The sequence below is a fragment of the Emys orbicularis genome, chromosome 8 (genome assembly GCF_028017835.1).
Source record: "Emys orbicularis isolate rEmyOrb1 chromosome 8, rEmyOrb1.hap1, whole genome shotgun sequence".
Classification (NCBI taxonomy): Eukaryota; Metazoa; Chordata; order Testudines; family Emydidae; genus Emys; species Emys orbicularis.
In genome coordinates, this window is record NC_088690.1 from 107887850 (window position 1) to 107911397 (window position 23548).

Below are 23548 nucleotides of genomic sequence, written 5' to 3' on the forward strand. Positions count from 1 at the left end.
GCTACAGGCCATCGGAGCCGTTTCTCCAGCTGGGAACGGCAGGCTTGCTGCTTCTTCCGAAGCCGGTGTTGCTTCTTGGCCAGCAGAGGGCACCGTCTTCTGCCAGTGACAGCCCTGAGCCTGGGTCACACAGAGCAGCACGTTCCAGCTCCGAGACTCTCAAACTTTCCTTGCGGGGTTGTTCTTGAAGAATACCAGAGAGAGACGCCTAGGGGTCGCCTGACCCGCTGCTTGCCTGGGTACACCACAAAGCCGCCCCGCGGGGGCTGATGCTGGACTCAGCTAGGTGCTGTTTTAAACAGCTCCATCTGAGACGAGCATCCTTCTCTTCGGTTCTGGTTAGAGACGGACCCGAGCGGCGAACTTCAGCCCCGGAGCCTGATCCAAACTTCCCCAAAAGCTGAGGCTGTTCAGATGCAGGGTTCCGGTTCAGATTCACCTGGGCAAACCAGTGCGGAAAACAGACCTCTTCTTCCCCACCCCGAATGCACCAGAGAGCCCTTTGGCTCCCCTTGGGTCCCCTTGTAACCACCGCTACTGACTGAGATGTGAAGCCAGGGGCAGCCAGGACACCTCGCGCCGCACGTGTCTAGGTTCTGGGGTGTCTCGTAAGCTCCCCCATGTTCAGAGTCAGACAGGGGGACACACAGGAGGGGTAAAAGCACATTGAAAAGGTCCCGAGAAATACTGCACTGTCCACTTAGAGGGAGGCCGTCCCAAGGTTGGAAGTCTGAGGAGCTCCCCTTCTACCGGACAGAGTCCCCATGACAGCAGCTCTGGACCTGTGCAATAAAGGAAGGGCTAAAACAAGGGGTGGAAGAGTCTCTGGTGCCCCTCGCTTGCTTCCTCATCCCAGCAGCCTCTGTCGACGCTTCCCAGAGTGCTACGTGGCGATGAGCGGCACCTCGCTGGGGGGGATGGGGAAGGTGGGGGAGGAGTCACCGTTCAGGACCCTGTACAGCAGCTCTTCCTTCTCCCGGTGCGCCTGCTCCCGCAGCTGGGACTCCTTGTCCAGGGCCTCCCGAACCACCAGGAGCTTGTCAGACAGTTGCCTGCAAAGAAACAGCAGGTGATGAAGCTGAGGTGGTAAGAACCGCGGAGTGAGATAAAGACGGGGATCAGGGCCCCGCCAGCCGTTCTGATCACTGCCAAAAGAGGCCAGGGCAGGTGGGGGGCATGGAATGGTCTTGAAAAGGGGTGGGGTGGATTATAGGCACTCCCAAAGCCAGTTAGGTACTGTGCCAGGTCACGGTCTTCCTCACACATACACACTCTCACCAGAGCCAGACTGGTGCTGTGCAAGGTCATGGTCTCTCTCCCTCTCTCTCACACACACCAGTGCTGTGCAAAGTCACACACCCACAGGGGGCCTGGCTAGTGCACCTCAGCCCTATCATGCAGCACCCCTACTATCATAGCTCTACTTAGCTATCGCCCTCTGACCTGCAGCTTCTGTGCTAGCTTTGATGCCGTGATCATACCTGCGGTTTGGGTCCTGTCCCAGCATCTAGTTATCAGCCTACAATTCAGGAAACAGCCTCTCCTGAGTGCAAGTCAAACCTAGCCCAGAGCTCAGCCCGTGAGCTCTGACGATGGCCGCAGGTAGCTTGTTCTGCGCTAGGCTGCGGATGTTACCTTGTCATTGTCAAGTGGTTCTGTGTCTGAACGTGCAGATCCTCATTCTCCTGCTGAAGGGTTTTCACTTTCTCCTCCAGAAGCAGGTTCCTCTCCATCTGTGACATCCCAGAAGGGTTTGGGAAGGAAGGATTCAAAGGAGAGGTCAAGGGTCAGAAGTGACATGGATTTGGCAACAGACGATCCCCTACGCTGGTTAACAAGGTCCTGCCTAAGCGCCAACGTCAAAACGTTGATGGTTACTGACAAAAGTTGCCTCTATGCGAGTTTAGTGATGCATAGCAGCAACCTGCCGTGTATGCCAGCAAGCACCCAGCACTGCAGCAGCTTGGTCCAATTAGTGCAGTCCTCCATCTGCTGGCTTCCCCCACTGTGTCTGCGCCCGACACGTTAGCTCGGCTGAGAGGCCAGCCAGGACATAAAGCTGCCCCTAGGCAGCAGGTGAGCCAGAGGGGAATGCGCCTGGAGAACGCTGTTTGCATTCAGGTAGGTGGAACGCTCTCCTGCGGGCTGTGCTTTTCCATCTCCGCTATTGCTGCCCCTGGAAAGGGGTCCATGCACTTTTTGGTAGAACCACATCAAACCCACCACTGTTTCCAAGTTCAGCAGCTTCTTGTCCAGGTCATGGATGCGTTCGTTCTTCATCTCTATGACAAAATGGAGACTCTCCAGTTCTTGCTCCCAGAAGTGGCTGGGGCTCCCATAATCCTAGAAGGGGAGAAAGAAAACGCATGAGTCCCCCACTGACTGGAGAGGTTGGAGGGGCAAATGCATGGTTCTGATTTGGTTCTTTATTCCTGAACGGAGATGAGCCAAAGATGACGACCGTTAGTAGTCATAATTGTCCAGTGTTCTCAGTCCTGGATTGATAGGATTCTTACCCCATAAAATGTGCTTACTAGTGTTCATCCATACCCTACAGCTTTACGGCATTTGCATTAGTCACTTGAGTGCAAGGAGCTTGAACTACCTGCATAATGCACATAATATGTACCCTTAATTTTCTTATGATCTACTTCCTATCCCTTTGCTTACTTCAACCATACTACAGGTTTACCAGGCACTACGAACACTGCCCTCTCCAGATCCAGTGATGGGGAGTCTTCCAGGGAGGCCTCTATTTACCGTTATTTTGGTGACAAAGCATTTATAGCATACAGATGCTTCTATGACTAAGTTTGAGCTGTCCATTGCCACTACTGTGAATCCAACAGGCTTGCTCGGAGACCCCAGCAAATGACGGGTTAAAGCAATACCTTCCCAAGAGGCCACAGTTTGTTTGTTTTCCTGCACCTGAATATGTTGCTTATAGTCTCTGCTCAAGATCGATTCCTCCACCCGTTTCATTTTCTCCTGGAAGGATTTCAGCTGAGAATTTAACCTGTCAATCGTCTCCTAGGGCAGAAGAGAAAGGAAGAGGGATGTGATTATGAGTCCTGTTTTATGACCTCCCCTCCAGCAGGGGCACTGTTCATATAAGGGAAGAAAATTACCTATTGCGTTGTACAGAGGTGGCAGGAGTCAAACTGCAAGACATTTCACAATGAATAACAAAGTCCCATGTAGCAGTTCCCTAATACAGTATTTAATGGCAGCAGGGAGCAATTCCCACTATAATGCCTTCTGCCATCCTGGCTTCCTTGGTTACAATGGGTCAGTCGGTAACCACGGGAGAGATCTCTTTATAATTAGCAGTTCCTGGGTTGCTTGCATAAGAACAGACTCCCGGACTCTGCCAAATCTGCTCTGAGCCACAGTATGGCAGTTCGGCAGCTTGTTCGCACCAGTTTCACTTCTGGAGTGTTCAGGTTACAGACTTGCCTGCCAGTAGAGATGTGCCCCCAACCAAAACCTAAGCTCTGTGCACCATTAACAACATGGAGACATTCCAAACACAACCCACCTGTCCCCTATGTCAATAGTGGTGTGATGGGGTGTCTGCCCCATACCAGCATGCAAGGGGTTAATAGAGCTCTAGAGAGGCTACTCAGGAAGCAGCCAATAGGAGAGGGACTGGAAGCAGCAGACAATCAGGCTGCAGGCCAGAGCAGGGTCAGTGACTCCCTGGAACTCAAGGAGGGAGGATGGGGTCCTTGCAGGTGGAGGGAAGCTAGCACCCTGGACACAGCAGGGCAGGAACAGGGGAGTCAGAGGGAGCACCTGGCTGGCTGCTAGGACCGGCATGCTGTGGCGAGGGTGAAGAAGGTGCTGGGGCTGTGGGGAACTCTGCACTTTTTTGATTGAGCCAGTGAAGGACTGTTTTATGTTTTGGAATTTAAAGCCCAGGTGGCCATTTTGATTTAAATATCTATTTGACTGCTGCAAAATTAAGGCAAGATCACTTTGTGAGAGGCCCCTCTGGGCTCATTCCCACAAACAGCCAGCCTGGGTTACTCCAAGGGTGGTGGGCTCCGGGCAGCTCGAACAACCTTTGTTTTCTCAATTTGGCTCTTGTGAAAGTGAGGGGCAGACAGTGCTGTTTTACCCCAGGGATAGTCCAGGCAGGTCCCTTGCAAGCTTCTCCCAGCACCCTCAGACCTGTGCGCTGAATCTAAAGAGCTCTGCTCCACAGGGAATTGCTCAGCAAGCCAAAGCAAGGGGGCCAGCACCTGTAAGGAAGACTGGGACGTTTGGTAGGATTCCCTTAAGAGCAGCATCTCCTGGTCATGGGCCCTCTGGACTTCTGCAGGGAAAACATAAAATCAGTGTCAGAATCAGGAGACAGGAAAGCAAGCCCTGCCCAAGCCCCTTACCCGCATAGAATGGCAGTAGATGGCACTGCCATAAGGGGGTACCAGAGTTACTCTGGGCTAAGAGTCAGCAGAGGAAATGCCGTTTCCTGGAGCAGCCTTGCAGTTGGGAGCTCCCTGGAGGACTCGCTCAGCTAAAGTCACAGGGCTACTAGCTGAGTGATTGCTACGCTAAGGAGAGAGGCAATATGCCGCCCGTAGCGAAAGGAGAAAGAGAGGGAATGACCCCATCACCATTCACGGCCTTATTGCTGAGACTGGGTGACCACATCTCGCATTGTTTGCTGCAGTGTAAACGCTACCAGCTCCCTGAGAAGCATCCTGCTCCGATGGAAGGAGTCTCCTTTTTGAAGAATTTTAGGTTTATTTCAGAGGCACTGGCACTGCAAGCGTAATACCCCAGTGGGGTCAATTTTCCAGACGTTGGGTTGGGTTTCTACAAACGCTCCATGCTAGTTAATGAAATACAGAGTAATATCTCCTGCCAGCATTTCTCCATGCCCTTCCCAGGGTACCCTCCCTCATGGCTTGGAGAGGTGCAGACAACATGACAGTAAGGGAGCACCATGGCAGCCCTGAGAGCATGACAGGTGACAGTATGGTAATCCAGAGGGCATGGGAGGTGCTTGCCAATGGGGCCAGTCAAAGAGCGGGCAGATCTCTTGGCAGGGCCGTCCCTAGCTATTCTGGGGCCCTACGCAGCCCCCTCGCGGGGGTGGGTGGGGCCCCAGGCCTCCATGGGAGGGGGGAGGCTGGTCCCAGGCCTCTGTGGGGGGGTGGCGGCGCTGGCTGGAACCACCCCCCAGTGGCACGGCTGGGGCCGGGTCGCTGCACTTCCTGCCGCCGGTGAGTGCAGGCCCAGCCCTGCTGCAGTCCTCAAGGGAGTGGGGGCAGAGCAGGGGCGGGAAGAGGCGGGGTTGGGGTGGAACAGGGGTGGGAAGAGGCAGGGCAGGGGTGGGAAGAGGCAGGGCTGGGGCAGGAAGAGGCAGGGGCTGGAGCAGCTCCCAATTGCGCAGGGCACCAGGAAATGTGGTGCCCCAAATTCCCTGGTGCCCTACGCAGCTGCGTACTTTGCGTATGTGTAAGGACGGGCCTGTCTCTTGGACACACATCATCTAATGAAAATGCTGAATATTCATTACAGGAGCGATCGGCCTCTGCTCAAGAAAGCCAAGGAGGTTGGAGAGGAGAAGAGATGCAAGAGCAGCCCTGTGAGAAGTTTAAACCCCAGCGGTGGGGGCGTAGAGGGAAGCCAGCGCCCAGCAAAGGAGAGACTGGGGCCTTACCTCGGAGGTTCTCTTCATGCTCTCTGTTCAGTGTGTCGAACTGCTTGGAGAGCTGCTTGTTAAGCTCTAAATCTCTTTCCTTTTCCACCTAGAAACAGAGTGAGCAACAAGCCCTAAGTATCCGGGGATCTCCGAGAAATAAGTGTACCTGCCTCTGCAGTCTCTTATTTATCTCCTGGGCGGCAGATCCAGTTTCCTGTTCCTATTTTTATGAATGAATTTAACTGTGGTACTTATGACAGTGAGGGGTTAATATCACTGGCAACCATATACATTGGGGGAAGGGGAAAGAGCATCACACACAGCTCTGCTAGACACGCTGGACTTTTCCAGAATTTCCTGGACAACTGCCCTTTTTGCTGAGCTCTGCGAGATCAGTAAAAGGGGGACAAGGAGTGACCCACTGAGCTCAGTTTCGCTCACAGCGAAGGCTATGATTTTGGCATGTAAATTTCACAACAGAGCGCAGGGGAAAAAACAAGTCAGAGAAGGGGGAGAGCTCACCTGGCAGCAGCAGCTCTGGTGTCGTGGGCCTAGGCACAGCTACCTGCTCTGGGCATTGCGAGCCGGGGAATGGGTCACAGCACCTCTCAGGTTGGGTCTGTCCGCCCCTGCGTAGGTGGAGCTGGAGGGGCCAAAGCTGAAGAGCGCTGCGACCCCGGTGCACCAGGTCACGTGTTTTTACTGCCATTTCTGAGATTTCACGAACTTTATTCAAATTCACGATTTCCGTGAACTCCATGACAAAACTGTAGCCTTACTCATGGCCTTAGGTGTCTAGAGGTGGAAATCTGAGGACACTAACCTACCATACTGAGTCTGCTAACCCTGGGGAAGGCAGATCGGTGTCTATAACTGGGGGAGCAGGCCAGCTGGCTCTGAATGCGAGATCAGGGCCGGAAGGGGAACGTCAAAGCCTGCTAGCTGACCACCCAAAGGATCTCACGCTGTCTGGTGTCTTTGGAGACTATCAGGTCATCAAGGTCCTGCTCTATACTACTCCCTAGCTCTGAACCTGTGGTAGTGGTGCAGTGTGAAGGTCAGGAAGCAGAAGCATGAATGCCCAGGACTGGGGTTACTGTGCTGGGACACTAGACAGACACTCTTGGGGTGGGGAAGCCATTTTGATCCAACCTGGATTTTAACGTCTTGGGTCAGTCTCTGGGTCTCTGCCTGGTGGGCTTCCTTCAGCCTCTCCGTTTCCTCCTGATGTCCTTGGAGCAGCCTCGCAATCTCCCTCTTCTGCTCCTCCAGCAGCAGGGCCTTCGTCGTCTCCACATCCTCAGGCAAGGGAGCTGCGATGACTGCAAATTAAACATACATGGCTAGACCGTGGCTGGTTGGTTTTGCTGACAATTCTGGGGCTGTTCTCCACTCGGTCACCAGTTCGAATCCAGGCCTGGTCAAGCTCTATCTCTTGGGGGCGGTTTGGTGGCCCGCATAAAATATGATCTCAGTCTAGTTCCTATTGGACAATTACCCACACTACACCTGGCACTAATTAGCACCAATGGGCATCGTGTTGGCAGTCTGCACAATGGGGACAAGTATCGAACAGAAACAGGCGACTCCCTTGGCCTCCCAGTCCTGGGACTGACCCTTCCAGCTCAGGGCTGAGGGGTGTGGCTAGCTTTTCTCCCTGCACCACAAACATGTCTCATTTAGGTCTTTGTTTCCTGTCAATCGTTCCCAGTTTCTGTGAGTGCATTCATTGCTCAACGACTAGTTGGAGTGAATCATTTCCAGCCACCAAGTGCCTTGCAAACAGTCGGCTACCGCTGACTGCTAGTTACAGTTTATTGTGTGGGAGTGGTCACATGGTATAGTGTCCACTTCCTGATTGGGTGACTGAAGCTATTTAAATGGGACTTTAGCGAATGACAAATACTGCCTGCTGAATAACTCAGCTGGTAGAGAGCACTTATCTCTGAGCTTGTCTGTAGTTCTCTGCCTGAGCCAGCCATTCACATAAGGGCTAGAAGATGTGGTTGCATCCGAAGAAGTGAGGTTTTTACTCACGAAAGCTTATGCCCAAATAAATCTGTTAGTCTTTACGGTGCCACCAGACTCCTTGTTGTTTTTATAAGGGCTAGAGTGTGTCAACTCCGAACAGGGCAACAATACACATACCCATAAGGCAGTATTTCTCAAACTGGGGTCACCACTTGTGTAGGGAAAGCCCCTGGCGGGCCGGGCCGGGCCGGTTTGTTTACCTGCCCCGCCCGCGGCTCCCACTGGCCACGGTTCGCTACTGCAGGCCAATGGGGGCTGCTGGAAGTGGCAACCAGTATGTCCCTCAGCCCGCGCTGCTTCCAGCAGCTCCCACTGGCCTGGAGCAGCGAACCGCGGCCAGTGGGAGCCGTGATCGGCCGGACCTGCGGACGGGGCAGGTAAACAAACCGGCCTGGGGCTTTCCCTACACAAGCGGCGACCCCAGTTTGAGAAACACTGCCATAAGGTAATTCGTCCTACTAGCATACAGACACCATCCTCTCCAGCAAATATCCTCCTCACTACTGCACCAACTGCTTCCTTAGGGGCGGGATTGTTTGTTTGGTGGGACGTTTTGGCCAGCTAGCGCAGTTTTTGAGCTGGTCATTTGTGGTGTTCGCGTGGTCATACATATTACTAGACTTCAGTCATCGATTTCTCTGTCCATGAACAAACACTAAGGCAGCTTCCCAGAGTTCTACCTACCCACTTCCCTTGGGCAAGCAGCTTGGTTTTTTAACTTGCTTCCCTTATGAATTCGTGACATTTTCCGAACTTGCTCAGATTTTCACGACCAGTGTTGTCACCCAGGGATTCGAGAGTGACTAATAAGATCAGCTCATGAACAGCAGCATGGGGAATTTGCTGTTCATCTTGGAAACTGTTTGTGAATCTCTTTGAGTCTCATTCCTGGCCAGCACAGGGAAAACTTACACTGATGCCCTGCCAATACCGAGCCTGCTCCATCGGTAGAGGGGCTTCTGTGGTGGCAGCATGACCTGGATGGAGTTTCAGCATAGATCCCCGGCTGGTGTAAATCAGCATCACTCCATTGAGTCAATGAAGATGGGCTAATTTATGCCAGATGAGGATACAGATCTTTATTTCTAGCCTGGCTCTGCATTGTGCAGTTTGTCTCATACAAGTTTGCAATATTTCCACTAGAACAAGGATGCATTTCCAGGAACGCATGCCAAATACTCTGTCGATTTCTAAGGAACCACCTGTGATGAAGTGGGAATCTCCTGTAATATTTTATGATTCCCATGAGTGCCTCAGTTTCTCTTTCTACTTTGCACTGCTCCCCAGGCGGTGCAAAAGGGTTAAATCTGCTCATGGGGCAGAGAAAGAGACACGGGCTGTTGTGTCAGGTATCTGTTTGGGGTGAAATAAATGGGCCAGTCAAGTACTGGCTGAAACCGACCCATATCAATGGAGGGTCCGCAAAGACAACGGAAGCCCCAAAGACAGAGCAACTGACATTTATCCATGGGACTATCCTGCAGGCGGAGCGTGTGAACTCAGCACGGGTCTGAGGAGGTAGACAATGGACCAAAAGGTGTCAGGTGGCTGGGATAAGAGCTGGCTTTTGGAAGGTCTCAGCAGCTCTCACCTGGGAGTGGCACAGGGACATGGAGAGCCAGAGCCAGAAGAGGACACTAGATGGAAGGCTGGTGTGGCCAGAAGAGATGGTGTTTTAACCTTTATTCCTCTATGCTAATCTCAGGCCTTCCCAGTGCTGGGTTCCGTCTGCCTCTGTTCTGAAAAGGCTGCCTGGTGTCTGTGCCAATACTTGCTGAGGCGCACTGAGCCCTGAAGTGTGTCCAAGACTCTGACCAGCGCTCTATCTCAGTGGGACGTGTGTCTCAGGAGTGCTGAAGCCCGGAGGCTCAGTTTTGGAGGCACTGAGGCTGCCTTAAGGAAGAGTGGGACCCCTTGAGGGTCTGCCACACAGAAGGGGATCCTCCAAGCGGCTGTTTAAAAGCTGGCGTGTAGCACCAATACTGTGGCTCTGTGACGCCATCTCGGGTGGGACTAATGCCAAGACCCCCAGGGAAACTGGAGTGAGAGAATCCACTCTGATTTAACTTGAGTCAGTAAAGCCCTTTTACCCCAGTGATCCTCAGACACATCGCCTCCCCGTCCAGAGGAGCTTTCTGAGCAAACACAGATGAGATGGCCTTAGTATGGACCAGAATGGAAGACTCACTAGTCACAGTGCCACTTTGGCTGCATCAGAGCTCACAGCGCTGCCTGTCTTAGCAGGTACAGGTGCATCTGTGCATGGAACACATTGGCCCATCTGTTTGGACCTGGTCTTAGCTTAATGCTTTTAAAGGGGTAGGTGCATTGAAAAGCCGTCTGAGGAAAAAGATGTACACCTCACCATGATTCTCTGTCTTCACGGCCGTCAGCTCCTGGGAAGCCTGTCCCTTTGGCTGCCGAGCTCTTAGTCGTTTCTGTGGGGAAAATAAGAAGACTGGAATCATGAAATGCAGGGAGGAAAATGTAAAAAAAAACCACGCTGGTTTGTGGCAGAGCTGAGACCTGAAGGGAATTGTGTCATGGATGAAACACCCTGAAATTAGTCCCCCATCATGGGGACCCTGAAATGGGTCCCCATGATGCGGCGTTATTTAGCAGTCCCTCTAAGTGAAAGAGCTGCAGCAACATTCAGATCCCAGCAGCTCAGCTAGGACCTGTCCAACCCAGAGCGCTGCTCTCAATTGCCAGAGTGCTGCTGAAATGTACCCAGCACGTTGTATTTATCCCTGGGTAGTTCAACCTGCCGCCCCAGCCAGCGACCCCAAGCCTCTGTCACACTTCATCCTGTTTAGCCAGCTCTGAATCTGTGCCAGTTCTCCTCCTAGGGAGCTCAGTATCGCCGCTATTTCCACCTTTGGCCTCCGGTTTTAGGCTGCTCCATCTCCACTTAGCCCACTGTGCCCTTCTGCCATCCCTCTCTCCTTTGGGTATGACGGAAAGTGACGCGTGGCTAACATGGTACAGCACACGAGGGGGAACGTGTAACCTGGGAGCGCCCATGCGGAGGGGCCCTGCCCCCATCATAGGGGAGATATCCTGTGGCATGTAAAGGGCTATTCCGGTGAGAGATCCCAGCAGAGGGACGCGAGAGTGGATCACACGTGCCCGTTCGTTTTCTCTCCCTCCTCACTCCTGGTTACTCACGTTCCCACTTGGCCCTGGATTTCTGTTTGCAGAAGTGCTCCGTAGAGAAGGCACGTACCAGCGAAGGGAGAAGGCACCCGCATGCCTCCCTTCACACTCCCTACCACACACAAATTCACCCCCCCCCCACACACACACACGCTCATCCTACGCAGCCGCCGAGCCACACGGACAGGCTAGAAGATTTATTGTCCTTCCACCTTTTTGGGGGGGCCTGCCAGTCTCACCAGCAGGCCGGTCTGCTTACTAGGACCCTCCTGGCTCAAGGTACAAATCTCCACTTTGCCTTAGTATCGTTATCAGCCCCACACTCCCACAAAGGCCTTCTGGGATGGGGGCACTGGACAATGTACAAATCTGTCCAGCAACCAGTCAGCCTGAGATCGGGTTAGCACCAAAACTCTTGGAGCTAGAGGGCTGGAAACATTTGCTGTTCCCCTCCCTTAACCCCCTCTTCACGTCACCTATGCATGCCCGGGACCCCGGACTACACGAGCCAGTCAGAGCTCAGGATCAGATAGTGGGTGCAGATCTGTTAGCAACGCCCACAAACCTGTAGCTCAGCTGATGCTTTTTATAGCCAGGCTCAGAGCCTAGAAATAGCTTGGGCTAGAGCACAGAGCCTGTGCAGGAATGAGAGATGAAAAACAACACTAAATCAAAGGCAATTACAGGGATAAAGCCCAGTTCTAACAACGCCTCAGAATATCTGGCACCAGCAAAGCTCTCGCTTTCTCTCCAGTTCAAACAATTACATCATCATCAGAGGAATGCTTTGTTAGAGCATCAGCTCCTGCTACCAGCCCCCCCGTTGAGTGAGTGCTAAGGTCCTGTCACAGTTTCCATCCTAGCCTCCCTGTTTAACGGGGTTTATAGAACTCAGATTTAAGAGCTTGCTTAGGCGATACAGTTGCAGCAGGCCACCTTCCAGCCCCGGAGCAGTTTAGTTGCATTAATAACACTGGAAGAAAACACAAAATTATTTTTAGCTATTGTTCAACTGCCAAAGAGCAGCCCTGCTCTCTCCCCAACCCAAAACCCTTTGTGGATCTGATTGGTGTAAATCAGGAATGGCTCCACTGACACCAGTGGCGTTACACCCGTGTGGAATGGAATGAAGAGAACTGACCTCTGTGCTCTGGGGCTGTCTTCACTCGAAACGCTGCAGCGACACTCGCTGCAGTGACAGGCGGTGTTCTCCCGTCGCTGTCATTATTCCACCTCCCCAGGAAGCGGTAGCTAGGACAATGGGAGAATTCTTCCACTGACCTGGCGCTGTCTACACCCGGGGTTAGGCGGGCTTCCCCATGTCGCTCAAAGGTGCGGATTGTCACACCCTGCTGCGATGAAGCAAGATCAGCCTAACTCTGTAGCGCAGACCTGGCGTCAAGGAATGGGAAGGAATCCAACTGGTGTCACTTACGCTTTCTTCCACCAGCTCCGCTGCACTCAGCCTCAGTCAGACTCCTGAAAATTCACACCCACTGCCCAACGTGTATCTCACCATCTCCGACCTGGGCCCACGGAGCCTGGCTGAATGGAGGGCAGCATGCGGGCAAGGGTGTGTAACTTAGTGTACATGCCGAAGGGGATCGAAAGAGGCGCAAGTCACACCAGGGGAGGCCCTGTCCACATCCAGGAAATTCGTCCCAGTGTAACCACACTGATGGGGTTATGCCAGTGCACGTTGCCTTATTATAGACAGCACCTTAGACTGGCTTGCTCTGCTTTCCTGTCCCAGTCTCTAATAGAGCAGAGGAATCGGAATCCAGCCATCTGGGTTCTGTTCCTGACTGACACCAATTTGCTGTGTGAGTTAAGCAAAGCCCTGGCTCAATGTCTCTGCCTCAGCATCCCTCTCTGAAAAGTGGAGATAGGAACCAGGGGTGGTTTTGTAAAGTGCTTTGGGAGTCCTACTATTGCTTGCAGGGAGGCTGTGTCCGGGGCATCACTTGTAGACCGGGACCCTGCTGTGCTAGGAGCTGTATATACGCAGAACAGAAATATAGTCAGTCCCTGCCCCAGCTGAAAGGCAATAGATACGTGCCTACCATTTTTATTATTTTATGTCCCAGTAGCTTCAGACTGACTCCATTTAGAGCAAGGGCAATAACAATTTAAATCAGAAAAGCTATAAGGAAGTAATCTGTTGAACGGTGTGTAATTCACCTATAATTTTTTTAAAAGCTGTGAGTGCAGTAAAACCTCAGTTATCTGGACCTTGTGTATAACAAACCAACCAACAACCACCCGCCCTCTTATTTAAAGTGAGAGCAGATCACCCTATGGGCAGCATCTGCATTAAAATTCTGTGGCTTATCTACACCTCTTGCATGGTGGAGATGCACATCTGGAAATGAAGGATTCCAAGGGAAGTAGCATGTGCAAAATCAGGAATGAAATATTCCTGACCTGGCGCACCTGCTGCTATGGGCAGGAAACAGTTCCCAGAACAGAGCAGGTGTAGATGTGTGTAATGCATGCAGATGCAGATCCCCTCCCACCACAACAGAACATTCGGATCATGGAAGTCTGAAGAGGGCTTATACCAGAGATTTCAAGGCCAGAAAGGACCATGGTGATCATCTAGCCTGACTTCATAACACTGGCCAGAGAATTCCACCCAGTGATCCCTGCATTGTAAGCTGCCTTCCATCATAAATTTGGCATTCACGGACTCCTACTCGGATTAGTGGCGGCGCATGGGGTTCTCTGCTACGGGTCCCTCTCTGCATCCCTTGTTTTGATCTTGTGCCCTGCACCCGTCCCCGTTTTTTCATTCTTGGTTCTGGGTATTTAGTTGATTTGCTGGGATCTGTGGCCCCCTCCCCTCACCCAAGAGGACCTGTCGTTGCCCTAGTGGGCTCTGCCCTGGAAATCAAATAGGCTGTGGTGAACTGAACACAAACTGGCTGCCTGCCTTTCCCTGCAGACAGGAGGGTCCCTACAGATTGAAAGGTGCAGTACACAGAAAACAAAGGCATAATAGTCACACAGGTAAAGACACCTCAGGGATGATCTGTGCCCAGCTCCTCCGATGCAGATAGAGGCATACAGACGCCACTTACTGAATGGAAACTGGTAGCTACTCAGGACCCAGCCCTGGGCAAGACAGGGGCCTTTAACTGACATAGGAACCTGAGAGCCAAGAAAACAAAGCCCTGACAATTATCCGAATTGTACGGACAGTGACTCCATGCCAGAATGGGAGGGAGAAGAGATGGGTTGAAGAGTAGAAGACCTGGAAATGGGTCAAGAGTTGTCACAGTCCCCTATGTTTTAGGAGATCCCTCCTGCTCTAGCGACCCTTGCTAGGAGGATTTTGGCCCCAGGCTCTCAGTGTTTAAGTGCTGGAAGCACATGGCTCGTTCACTTGGGCCAGCAGGCTCCATGCCACCAAAACATACAGAATGCGAGAAGGAGCCAAGTTTCATCTGAAGCAGCAGCACAAAACTAATAAAGCCTGTCCAAAGCCCAAGCTGGTGCCTGCATCCTCCCCAGAACATCCCTAGAAGGACTTTGCAGCAAGCACTTATCTCACAGCAACAACCACGGAAAGAGAGAGGAGACAAGGAGAGTCGTATGCTGCCCACTGCCATGCGTCTCCTGGAGGGTGCTTGTAGTGGATGGATTAGAGAGGATGCAGGCTGGAAAAGAGACTGAAAACTTAATGGGGGCGGGGGGGGGGGGAAGAGGAGAAAATACCCAGTGCTGCAAAACAGATTAGGCCAGTGCTGCCTTTCCTAAAAACTGCAGGACCTCCCTGAATTCTGAACACTGGGCTGGAATGCTGTCCGGACCTCCAAGCCACAGCATGTGCAAGAGAGAGATTGAGAGGGGTCCAGAAATATCAAACAACTGCCGGGGCTGCTACTTTACAACCTGTGAAGTGTGACAGCCACATTTAGAGAACAGTAAAAGGACAGCGGGGTTTTGGGCACCATTTCCCAGGACAGGGGAAGATCAAAGAGGTTGCTGTCACTGCATCAGAGAGTCCCTGGGGGTGGGGAATGAGTGACAGACAAGGAGACAGCCAGGAGCCTGAAAACGCTGAAATAAACTGGGGAGTCCACCTCTTCTCCGAGCAGTAAATTACCCCGAAAGGAGCGATTCTCTTAGGCACAGGGACTGCTTTTTACAGCAGCAGCATATGCTTCTGCCATGTCTGGAACAATAAAAGATCACCTAAAGCTCTGGCCTGAGGACCACAATGGACAGCTCTGCTCCTCAAGGACAATGGAACCTCGACCATCAGAGTCAAGTTGGTCCATGCAGGAGGCAGAGTCGTTTCAGGGGCCACTTGGAACAAAGGCCCATCACAAATCTTCCCACCTTCTGACCCAAGCGCCGAGGCACATTTCGTCAACTGGACTCCTCTAAAATAAACACAAAGCTGCACGTACACTTAAAAAAAAAACCCTCTCCAACCAAACCCTCCCCTGCACATGCGTCTCTTCCTGCATGGAGCACGCCACAGAGAACGGACCACACGTGGCAGATGTTGGCATCATCACTGAATGCGCTACTGGAAGCTGCTCAGCTACTGTGGTGATGTGGGGGAGGGGGCACACGAACCTGTACAGAATTCTTTCAGAGGCAAACCGGGGTGCTCTTATGTCTGTGTGCCGCAGGGGCTGGCAGGAGGGAGTGGTACCTCCAGCTCAGTGAGAGGCATTACAATGGCAGATCAAGGGGAGGGGCGTGTAATTGCTGCCTGGGCCCCAGGTACGTTTGGGAGGCAAATCATCCCATTTGTTGATTGGTATCCGCTGCATGCTGTAAAAGCCGGGGTGTTCCCAAGTGCCCAGCAGCGATTTGTGAAGCTGCGTGAAAGTTGTGCTGAATTAATCACAGACTGGAAAGCACACAGAGGCCAACACGCGGGAATCCTGAACCCATGGCAGAGCACCTCAAGGTTCCCCCTGGCACCTCTGGCCTCCACAGCGTCCCCTTATGGCTGGCACTGGAGCTGCAAAGAGAGGACTCGGGGGCTGTAACAAATCATGGGCAAACCTTAAATCGGGCCCCTGACTCCAGGCAAACTTCCCCGATCACAGCTGGGAGCCAGAAGTGCCACAAGCGGTTCCCAGCCCACACCCCAAAGGAGCAGTCAGGGGAGCGATCCTCTCCCAGCCTAGTCCCCGGGCAGCTGGGTGGCAGGTTCCAATCAGAAAGTGGCACCTGTGGAAACCTCAGCAGGGGATGGACCCTTCTCTGTCTAGCTGCCTGCCTTCTGCAGGGGCTGGCGGCAGCCCGCACCTTCCCAGGAACACACCTCACCTTAAGCCATGGGGAAACAGTGCATCCCCTTGGGGAGCGGGTGCCTGTGTGTGTGGCACAGACAGGGAGGGATCTGACCAGGTCCCTCAGTCCCTACCTAGCCCTGGAACGAGCTGACGTCCTGTAAGGATGGGAGCCCATCAGGCCATATCAGCCCCCGGGGAAAGGAGGTGGAAGCTCAGCTCCCAGGACTACCCCGCTCTCCCCAAAGGTACCTGCTCTTGGTGGCTTTGCATTAGGCTCCCCTCAATCCCAGGTGCCCTCTTCCCAGCCTCATAGAGATGGCTCCCGGGGGCCCACTTCTGCCCTCAGGCAGCAGCAGCTTCCAGGACTCCTGCCTAAGGGAGACCGAGTGGTCAGGCACTGCAGAAGCCTGGTGGAGGGGGCATTTGCATGAGCTCCCGGTGCCCTTTTGGGCTTGCGAGGGTCCTGACCACAGAGCAGCTATCTCCTCTCCTCAGCATTGGTCAGGCCAACATGGCCCCTCACCCCCGCCTAGAAGCAGGACGGGGCCTGCACAGGCTGCAGAGTGTGTGGGTAAACAGGGCCTCCTCCTCACACAGAACAGCCGCTCTCCCTGGCACCACGCCTGCCAGCTGCTGCTCCCGATCCTGGTGGCATAATAGGCTGTTCCAGTCTGGGATACCCGGAGAGAGTCTCTCTTATCCCTGTGCACTTTGATAGTCCAGAGGATGGTCGGGCCCATTGGCTAGCGCTGGGCAATGATAGGCAGGCCCCAAAGGCCTTTCCCCTGGGGCAAAGACTGATGCCCTATTGTCACTTGGATTCCCCGCCCTGGCGAAAGGAAATGGGAACCTGGGAAATGCAAGAAATGCTGGCTTGATTTGTTCTTCTTTTCAGCTCTTTCTGGCCTGCTGCATTTGTGTCCATCACGTCTAGATCTGATCCCTCTCTCTGACATGACGCTATACACAAGTGATGGGGGTCTGTTCTCCCCACAGGAGAGGAATAACTTCCATGGAATGCAATGGGTGTTGTTTGGAGCGGACTGCGCCTTTGACAGTCCCAGGCATGGCACCCCCCAGGAGGCGCAAGTGGCTGAATCTATGCAGGGCAATCTCTGAGCAAGCTGCAGTAAAGGGCTGTTTGTTGGAAGCTCCTGGATTGTGCCTGTCCCTGTGTCCAATACCAAACCAGGGACTTTACACGACTCATGCCCTGCAAGGGGAGTATAGGGCCTAAGGCTTACAATGGGAAGAAAAGTAGGAGTATTCCACATGTGCTAACGATCTCTCTCCGTTTCCGTGATAGTCTCTCTAGGACTATCCCACAGAGACCATTAACCGCTTCCCAGGTGCCAGAATGAGCACATGTCCCTGGCTGCAGTTTCTGCTGGAAAGACGGTCCAAATAAATAGCACAGCAGGATGTCCAGCAGTGCAAGAAAGCTGTGTTTCAAGAGCCCACTGCTCCGGCAGTGTAAAGGGGCCTTAAAGTGGGTGTCTGTCCCAAGGTGAATTATTCTGCAGCTTGGTCCAAATCCCTTTCACTATTTTTGGATGATGAATGTGGGCAGAAGAAAATCAAACCACTTTTCCCAATGTCCAAAATTACGGTCATGGTCCCCACCCCCTAGAGGTAACTGCAAACTGTCTGAAGTTTGGAAACTTGATTCTTAGGTGTCCATTCAACCTAACTGGGGAGAAGGCTCATAACCAAGCATCAAAACAAAACCTGGCTGAAAATTAAGAACGTTTTGGATGTGCCAACGGAGCACTGGCACGTTTGCAGAGGTACTTGGAGCATGTGCACTGTTCAATGTGTATTTGCTGTGTCCCTTTGTTACTCTACTCTACTCCTCAGGAACTGAGGCCCCAGTCGGCCTTTGGCTGAATGACCCCTGCAGTCCTGCAATTGACTACGTGTGTGTGCTGCCCTGTGGAGTCAGTGAGTCTGGGCTTGGGTAGAGAGATGCACCCAGGAGCAGTCAATGGTACAGGATCCGGGCCTTAGATTTTAGAGCACGATTTTTTTCTAAAATTGCATTTTTAATGCATAATGCAACATTCATGTCGCAGAATAAAATCACCAAAAAACAAGGGATGTGTGTTTAAATCCTGACGCTGCCCCCCCTAAAGCCACCAGGAGCTTTGCTCTGTGACTGCTATTGACATCAGTGGGAGGAAGGTTAGGCCAATAACTTCAATGGAAGCAGGTGCTCAATGCTTCAAGAGCAGTGTTTACAGAGGCGTGGTCCACTTATATACCATTGTCTATTCACGGCTTTTAACATACTACCATTCATGCAATGAAATCTGCACCATAAACATATAGACTGAGCTTTGTGGCTGAGTTAACCGTCTTGTTAGCAACTTAATTTCTGACCCTTTCTGATTTTAAGTAAATAAAGCAGAACCTCAGACTCACAAACACCTTGAGAATGGAGGTTGTATGTGAATGGAGATTGTTTGTAACTCTGAAATGTTCCTAACTCTGAACAAAACGTTATAGTTGTTCTTTCAAGTTTGCAACTGAACATTGACTTAATCCAGCTTTGAAACTGTACTATGCAGAAGAAAAATGCTGCTTTAAACCATCTTAATTTAAATGAAATAAGCACAGAAACAGTTTCCTTACCTTGTCAAATCTTTTTTTCAATTTTTTCCCTTTTTTTTAGTAGTTTACATTGAGCACAATATTGTTCTGTATTTGCTTTTCTTTGCTGCTGCCCGATTGTGTATTTCTGGTTCCAAATGAGGTCTGTGGTTGAGCAGTCAGTTCGTAACTGGCATTCGTAACTCTGAAGTTCGTGTGTGTGTGTGTGTGTGTGTGTGTGTGTGTGTGTGTGTGTGTGTGTGTGTGTGTGTGTGTGTGTGAGAGAGAGTGTGAGATTTAATTATAATGTATATAACCCACTGCTGGAATGATGCCAGGCCTGAGCCCTGATCTTTCAAGAAGACCTCTCAGCACCTGTCATGGTTGGATGTCAGATGAAATGCAGGTTGTGTCCTGCTACTTCAAGCAGGTGAGTTACAGAGCTGATCACATTCCAGAGGTCTTATAGCTACAAGATCCCGGCTGGGTTCTTGCACTCGGCACCTGCACAATCACTTTCTTATCTTTATGCTCTTCTAAGAGACAGAAATAGATGACACGAAGGACTGAGGCGTGCCAATGCCCTCTCCCCTGCACTCAGAAGATGTGATACGCCCACTTGATCTGAACAGACGATCTCTGGTTCATAGCCTCAAGAAAGGTGACGACTCCCCAAGGTCATTTACAACATGGGTCCTGGGAAAAAATTCCTTCCCATCCCCAGTTCTGGCAATCAGGTTTAATCCCGTGCAATGGTGAAAGAATCACAGCAGTTAAAATATCCACTCCCATTTAAAACATAAGAACCACTGGTGTCCAAGGGACTTTTCCCAGCCTGAGAAGTCACTAAACGTGAATGGAACCAGGCCTGTAGCGTCTGACTGTTCATTTTTCTCAAATCCTAGCATTGAGCATTCGTCTTCTACTTCCCTGTGACTCTCTGAGCCTGGTCCACACTACCCCCCCACTTCGGACTAAGGTACGCAAATTCAGCTACGTTAATAACGTAGCTGAATTCGAAGTACCTTAGTCCGAACTTACCGCGGGTCCAGACGCTGCAGGCAGGCTCCCCTGTCGATGCCGCGTACTCCTCTCGCCGAGCTGGAGTACCGGCGTCGACGGCGAGCACTTCCGGGATCGATCCGGGATCGATTTATCGCGTCTAGACAAGATCCCAGAACATCGATTGCCTGCCGTCGGACCCGGAGGTAAGTGTAGACGTACCCCCACCTTCAATCCCTTTTACACTCCCCCTTTCAGTCTTTCTGATCTATCCTTGTGCCAGAGGTTTTAAACCACAAGGGACCACTGTGAGCATTTAGTCTCACCTACTGCTTAACAGAAGCCGTAGCATTTCACCCTGTGCTTTCTGCATCAAGCCCATAAATTCTGGCTGTGCTAGGACATACCCTTTAGAAAGGCATCCAGTCTTGATTTAAAGATGTGGCCAGCAAGGGCTGTATCCCCTTCCTTGCCCCAGCTAAGTTTATGGTATTAACTGGACATATCAGAATCAAGGGAAGTGTCTCCAAATTACTCCATCTCACGTCAATGAAATGCCTTCCTGGGGCCTTTTGTGTGCAGCATTTCTCACCCAGTGTCTCTTTTGTACAGGGAGCCCTCAGAGGCATGGACTGGCCTAGAAGTGTTTGACCTTGTGCATAAGAGATTCATACATTTCTTTAATATACAGCTATTCGTGTGCATTGGGCTGAAAAAAAATATTCACAGACCTCTGTCTGCAACTCCCCTGTGAGTTCTCTTGGACAGTAGGTGTGTCCCTTTGTTTCCGTTTTCCCGGAGTATCTGTACAAGTGGGGTTTTTCTGGCTCAGTGTTCCTGGAAGTCTCAGAACTACTCCCACATGCAAATATTAATTTGTGCAAAGCTGTGTGCAGCCATCTTGCAATCTCTGTGATTTCCCTCCTCCTTTTAAAATCATCCATGCAGGGTGCACTGCCTGGCTAAGGTGACCAATCACAGGCCCCGAATAACAAATAGCGAATAACTGTAAGCACAAGGGAAACCAATAGTTCACAAACAACCCAGAAACTGACAATGGACACATGAAGTTTCAATCAAATAATGAACACGCTTGTAAAGATCAGTCTGTTTGCGGATAATTCCAAAACTGGAGACAGGCTAAATCCATAGAATAAATAGTTCACTGAGCGTACTTTGCTCAAATATAGCTAGCACCTGAGAAAACCAGCTATTGCACTTCTTGCTTAGCAGCTCAGGTAGCAAAGAAAGACAAGGAAGAATCTAACCATCAGATGCTTGAGGGTGAGGTTTGCAGACATCCTGCCCTGGTGCTGCTTCAACGTTCTAGGCTCACGTTATTATCTCAGATAACTTCTCCCCTGCCGCCACCCTCCCTGCTGTAGAACAGTTAATCTTAAAAGCATCTTTTCCCCCCCTATCCCCAGAACCAGTGATGGGCTGGAGGTGGATGGCGGGAACGCTCTTGTTTAAACTGAAAGGAGAATCGGCCCGATTTTGCTGCCTCTGGTGGAATTCACCCCTTCTCTGGGTTCTGCTGCTAACCCTTTCCTGGCGGAGAGAGGTTTTGCTGTCTGAGGCTCAGGGAGACACTTTTTTGCTGTGCCTTTGGGATTCACCAGAGACTTCCCATGTTGTGAATAAATATATATACCCAGTACAGTGGAAGGAACCTCTAGACCCTCTCAAGGACCCCCCCCACATTAGTGGGGAAGGAACTCCTAGACCCTCTCCACCACCACCCCCCACACACACACAACTAGGGAAGGAACCCCTAGACCCTCTCCACCACACACACACACAACTCTACAATCAACACAGGCACTGCAGTTTTCAGGAACAACGTGTCACCCCTTTCCAGCCTGTCTCCCCAGCCGTCGGCCAGCCCCTCTTCTCCTGCTCATGGTTTTGGGGAAGGGGCTTTGTTTAAAGCGGGGGAGGGGGGGACAGACGCCCAGCCCCGCACCCCAATAAGCTCTGTGCCGGGCTGGAGCAGCAGGGCGCTGGCAGGGGGGGCCCCCAGCAGGGGCAGGCGCTGGGGGCTGCCACCCTTCCCCAGCGCTGGAACCGCTGTCAAAGCGGAACCCACCCCAAACCCAGCTGGGGGAGGGGGTCGCTCGCCGTTACCTTGCTCCTGGCTGGGCAGCGGCCGGTCGTGCTGCATGTGCAGCCCATGGCCAGGCGGGTGGGACTCGCTCCGCGCCCTGTGCCCGGCGCTGCAGCTGCGAGCCCGGGAGCGAACCGCGAGCAGTCTGCTTGAACTTCTGCTGGGACCGCCGCGCGCCGTAAATACCCGAGCAGAAGCCCCCCTGCAAAAAACCACATCCCCAGATGGCAGGGCTGAGCCGAGCGGCATACCAGGCACCCGTTTGATAACACGTGTTGGCATGGCCGGGGGAGGCTGGAGCCCGCTCCGGAGCCCAGCGCCGCAGGGAACCTGCACTTCCAAACAGCCCCCCGTCTGAGCCCCCAAGGTACAGCTAGTCCCCTGGGGCTGGGCTGGGCAGCTCTGGGGTCTCAATTCCTCTGTCTCGGGGCCGCACGTGCTCCCCCACTTTTCCTGATCACCGCGGGGCCACCTGCCCTCTGTCCCTGCGCTGGGGGAGGGAGGAAGCGGTTACTAGCTTTTAAGGCCAGAGGGGACCATTATGGCCATCCAGTCTGTCCTCCCCCAGGCCAGAGGACACCCTCCCAGCCAGTGATCCCTGCATCAAGCCCATAACTGCTCGGGGAGCTTTTCGGAAGTCAAATACTTGCATGTTGCCCTGCAAATGCCCCCCCCCCCCCCCCGGATTTGCTAGCTTCATGTGTGAAGGAACAGATGGGGAAAGAGCAGAGGGCAGCCCCAGCTGTTATCTTAGGTCAGGTCTAGGCCAGAAACTTTTGCCAATCTTTGTTGTGGCCAGTGATGTTTTTGCAACATTTTTATACCAGCAAAAGTCTTGGTGTAAATGCAGCTGGTATCCTTTATTTCATGCAGGGAACCCGTCTAAGCTACACTGGCAAACACTTTTGCCAGTATAAGCTGTGTCTTGGGCTGTGGGGGACTGGAATTTCTGTTTTGCAGGAAATTCCATTTTTTTAAAAAAATGTGTTTTGTTCCGAATCGGACTGGAAAGCAAAAATTTCTCGCAACATGAAATTTTCAGGAAAAAAAACAACATTTTGTGTCAAGGGAAACATTTCGTTTTGATTTCAACATTTTTAATGTTTTCAATATACAATAAAAGAAATGTCTAAACAAAAACTTGTGGTGATAAGAAAAATCAAAATGTTCCACTCTGAAAATGTCAAAACAGAATGTTTCAACCTTATTGAAATGCTTTATTCCCCCCCGCCACAACATTTCATCAAAATGAGCATGTTTCCATATAAATCAGGGGTGGCCAAACTTTCTGACCCTTCGAGCCGCATAGGACAATCTTCTAAAGTTTGAGAGACGGAGTGTGCCTGCAGGGGCTTCAGCCCTGCTCGGGCTGAAGCCCCGTGCCCCAGCAGGCGTGCCCAGTGGGGCTGAGGCCCCGACTGCAGTCTCCCCTCCCCATGGGGCAGAAGCCCCTAGCCCCACCACTGCCGCAGGGCAGGAACCCCAACCTCCCCCCAGTCTGTTAGGTGGAGAATGGTGGGTGGTGTGTGTGTGTGTGGGGCCCTGTGGCCACCCCGATATAAATGAAACAGCATTTTCTAATGGAAAAACATTCCATAGGAATATTTTCAACCAGCATTAGCTCCATAACACTACGAGGGTTTACTGGTATGGCTAGCTCTACTGGCAAACCTTTTCTAGTGTAGACGAGGCCTTTGGGAAGGCACCAGACTCATTTTTTCCTGGTCCTGGTGTGAATGGAGAGACCCAAGA

At 52.1% G+C, this 23548-nt stretch overlaps 1 protein-coding gene across 1 annotated transcript; it reads right to left on the bottom strand.

Moving 5' to 3' along the window:
- Positions 1-883: 883 nt before the first annotated feature.
- CCDC69 (coiled-coil domain containing 69) lies at positions 884-22014 on the bottom strand. The gene is made up of 9 exons (XM_065410128.1): positions 21817-22014; positions 10050-10122; positions 6806-6975; positions 5672-5759; positions 4245-4318; positions 2929-3030; positions 2224-2343; positions 1636-1733; positions 884-1052 (listed from the first exon to the last, which is right to left on the bottom strand). The coding sequence occupies exons 1-9, from the start codon at positions 22012-22014 to the stop codon at positions 884-886; spliced, it is 1092 nt and encodes a 363-aa protein (XP_065266200.1).
- Between the last annotated feature and the right edge of the window lie 1534 nt (positions 22015-23548).

Coding starts and splice junctions, on each gene's coding strand:
- CCDC69 (XM_065410128.1), bottom strand. CDS start 22,014: ATGTGGTTTTTTGCAGGGGGGCTTCTGCTCGGGTATTTACGGCGCGCG. Junction 6,976..10,049: donor CGTGAAGACAGAGAATCATG/GTGAGGTGTACA, acceptor TTTAATTTGCAG/TCATCGCAGCTCCCTTGCCT. Junction 2,344..2,928: donor ACTATAAGCAACATATTCAG/GTGCAGGAAAAC, acceptor CTCCCCTTCTAG/GATTATGGGAGCCCCAGCCA.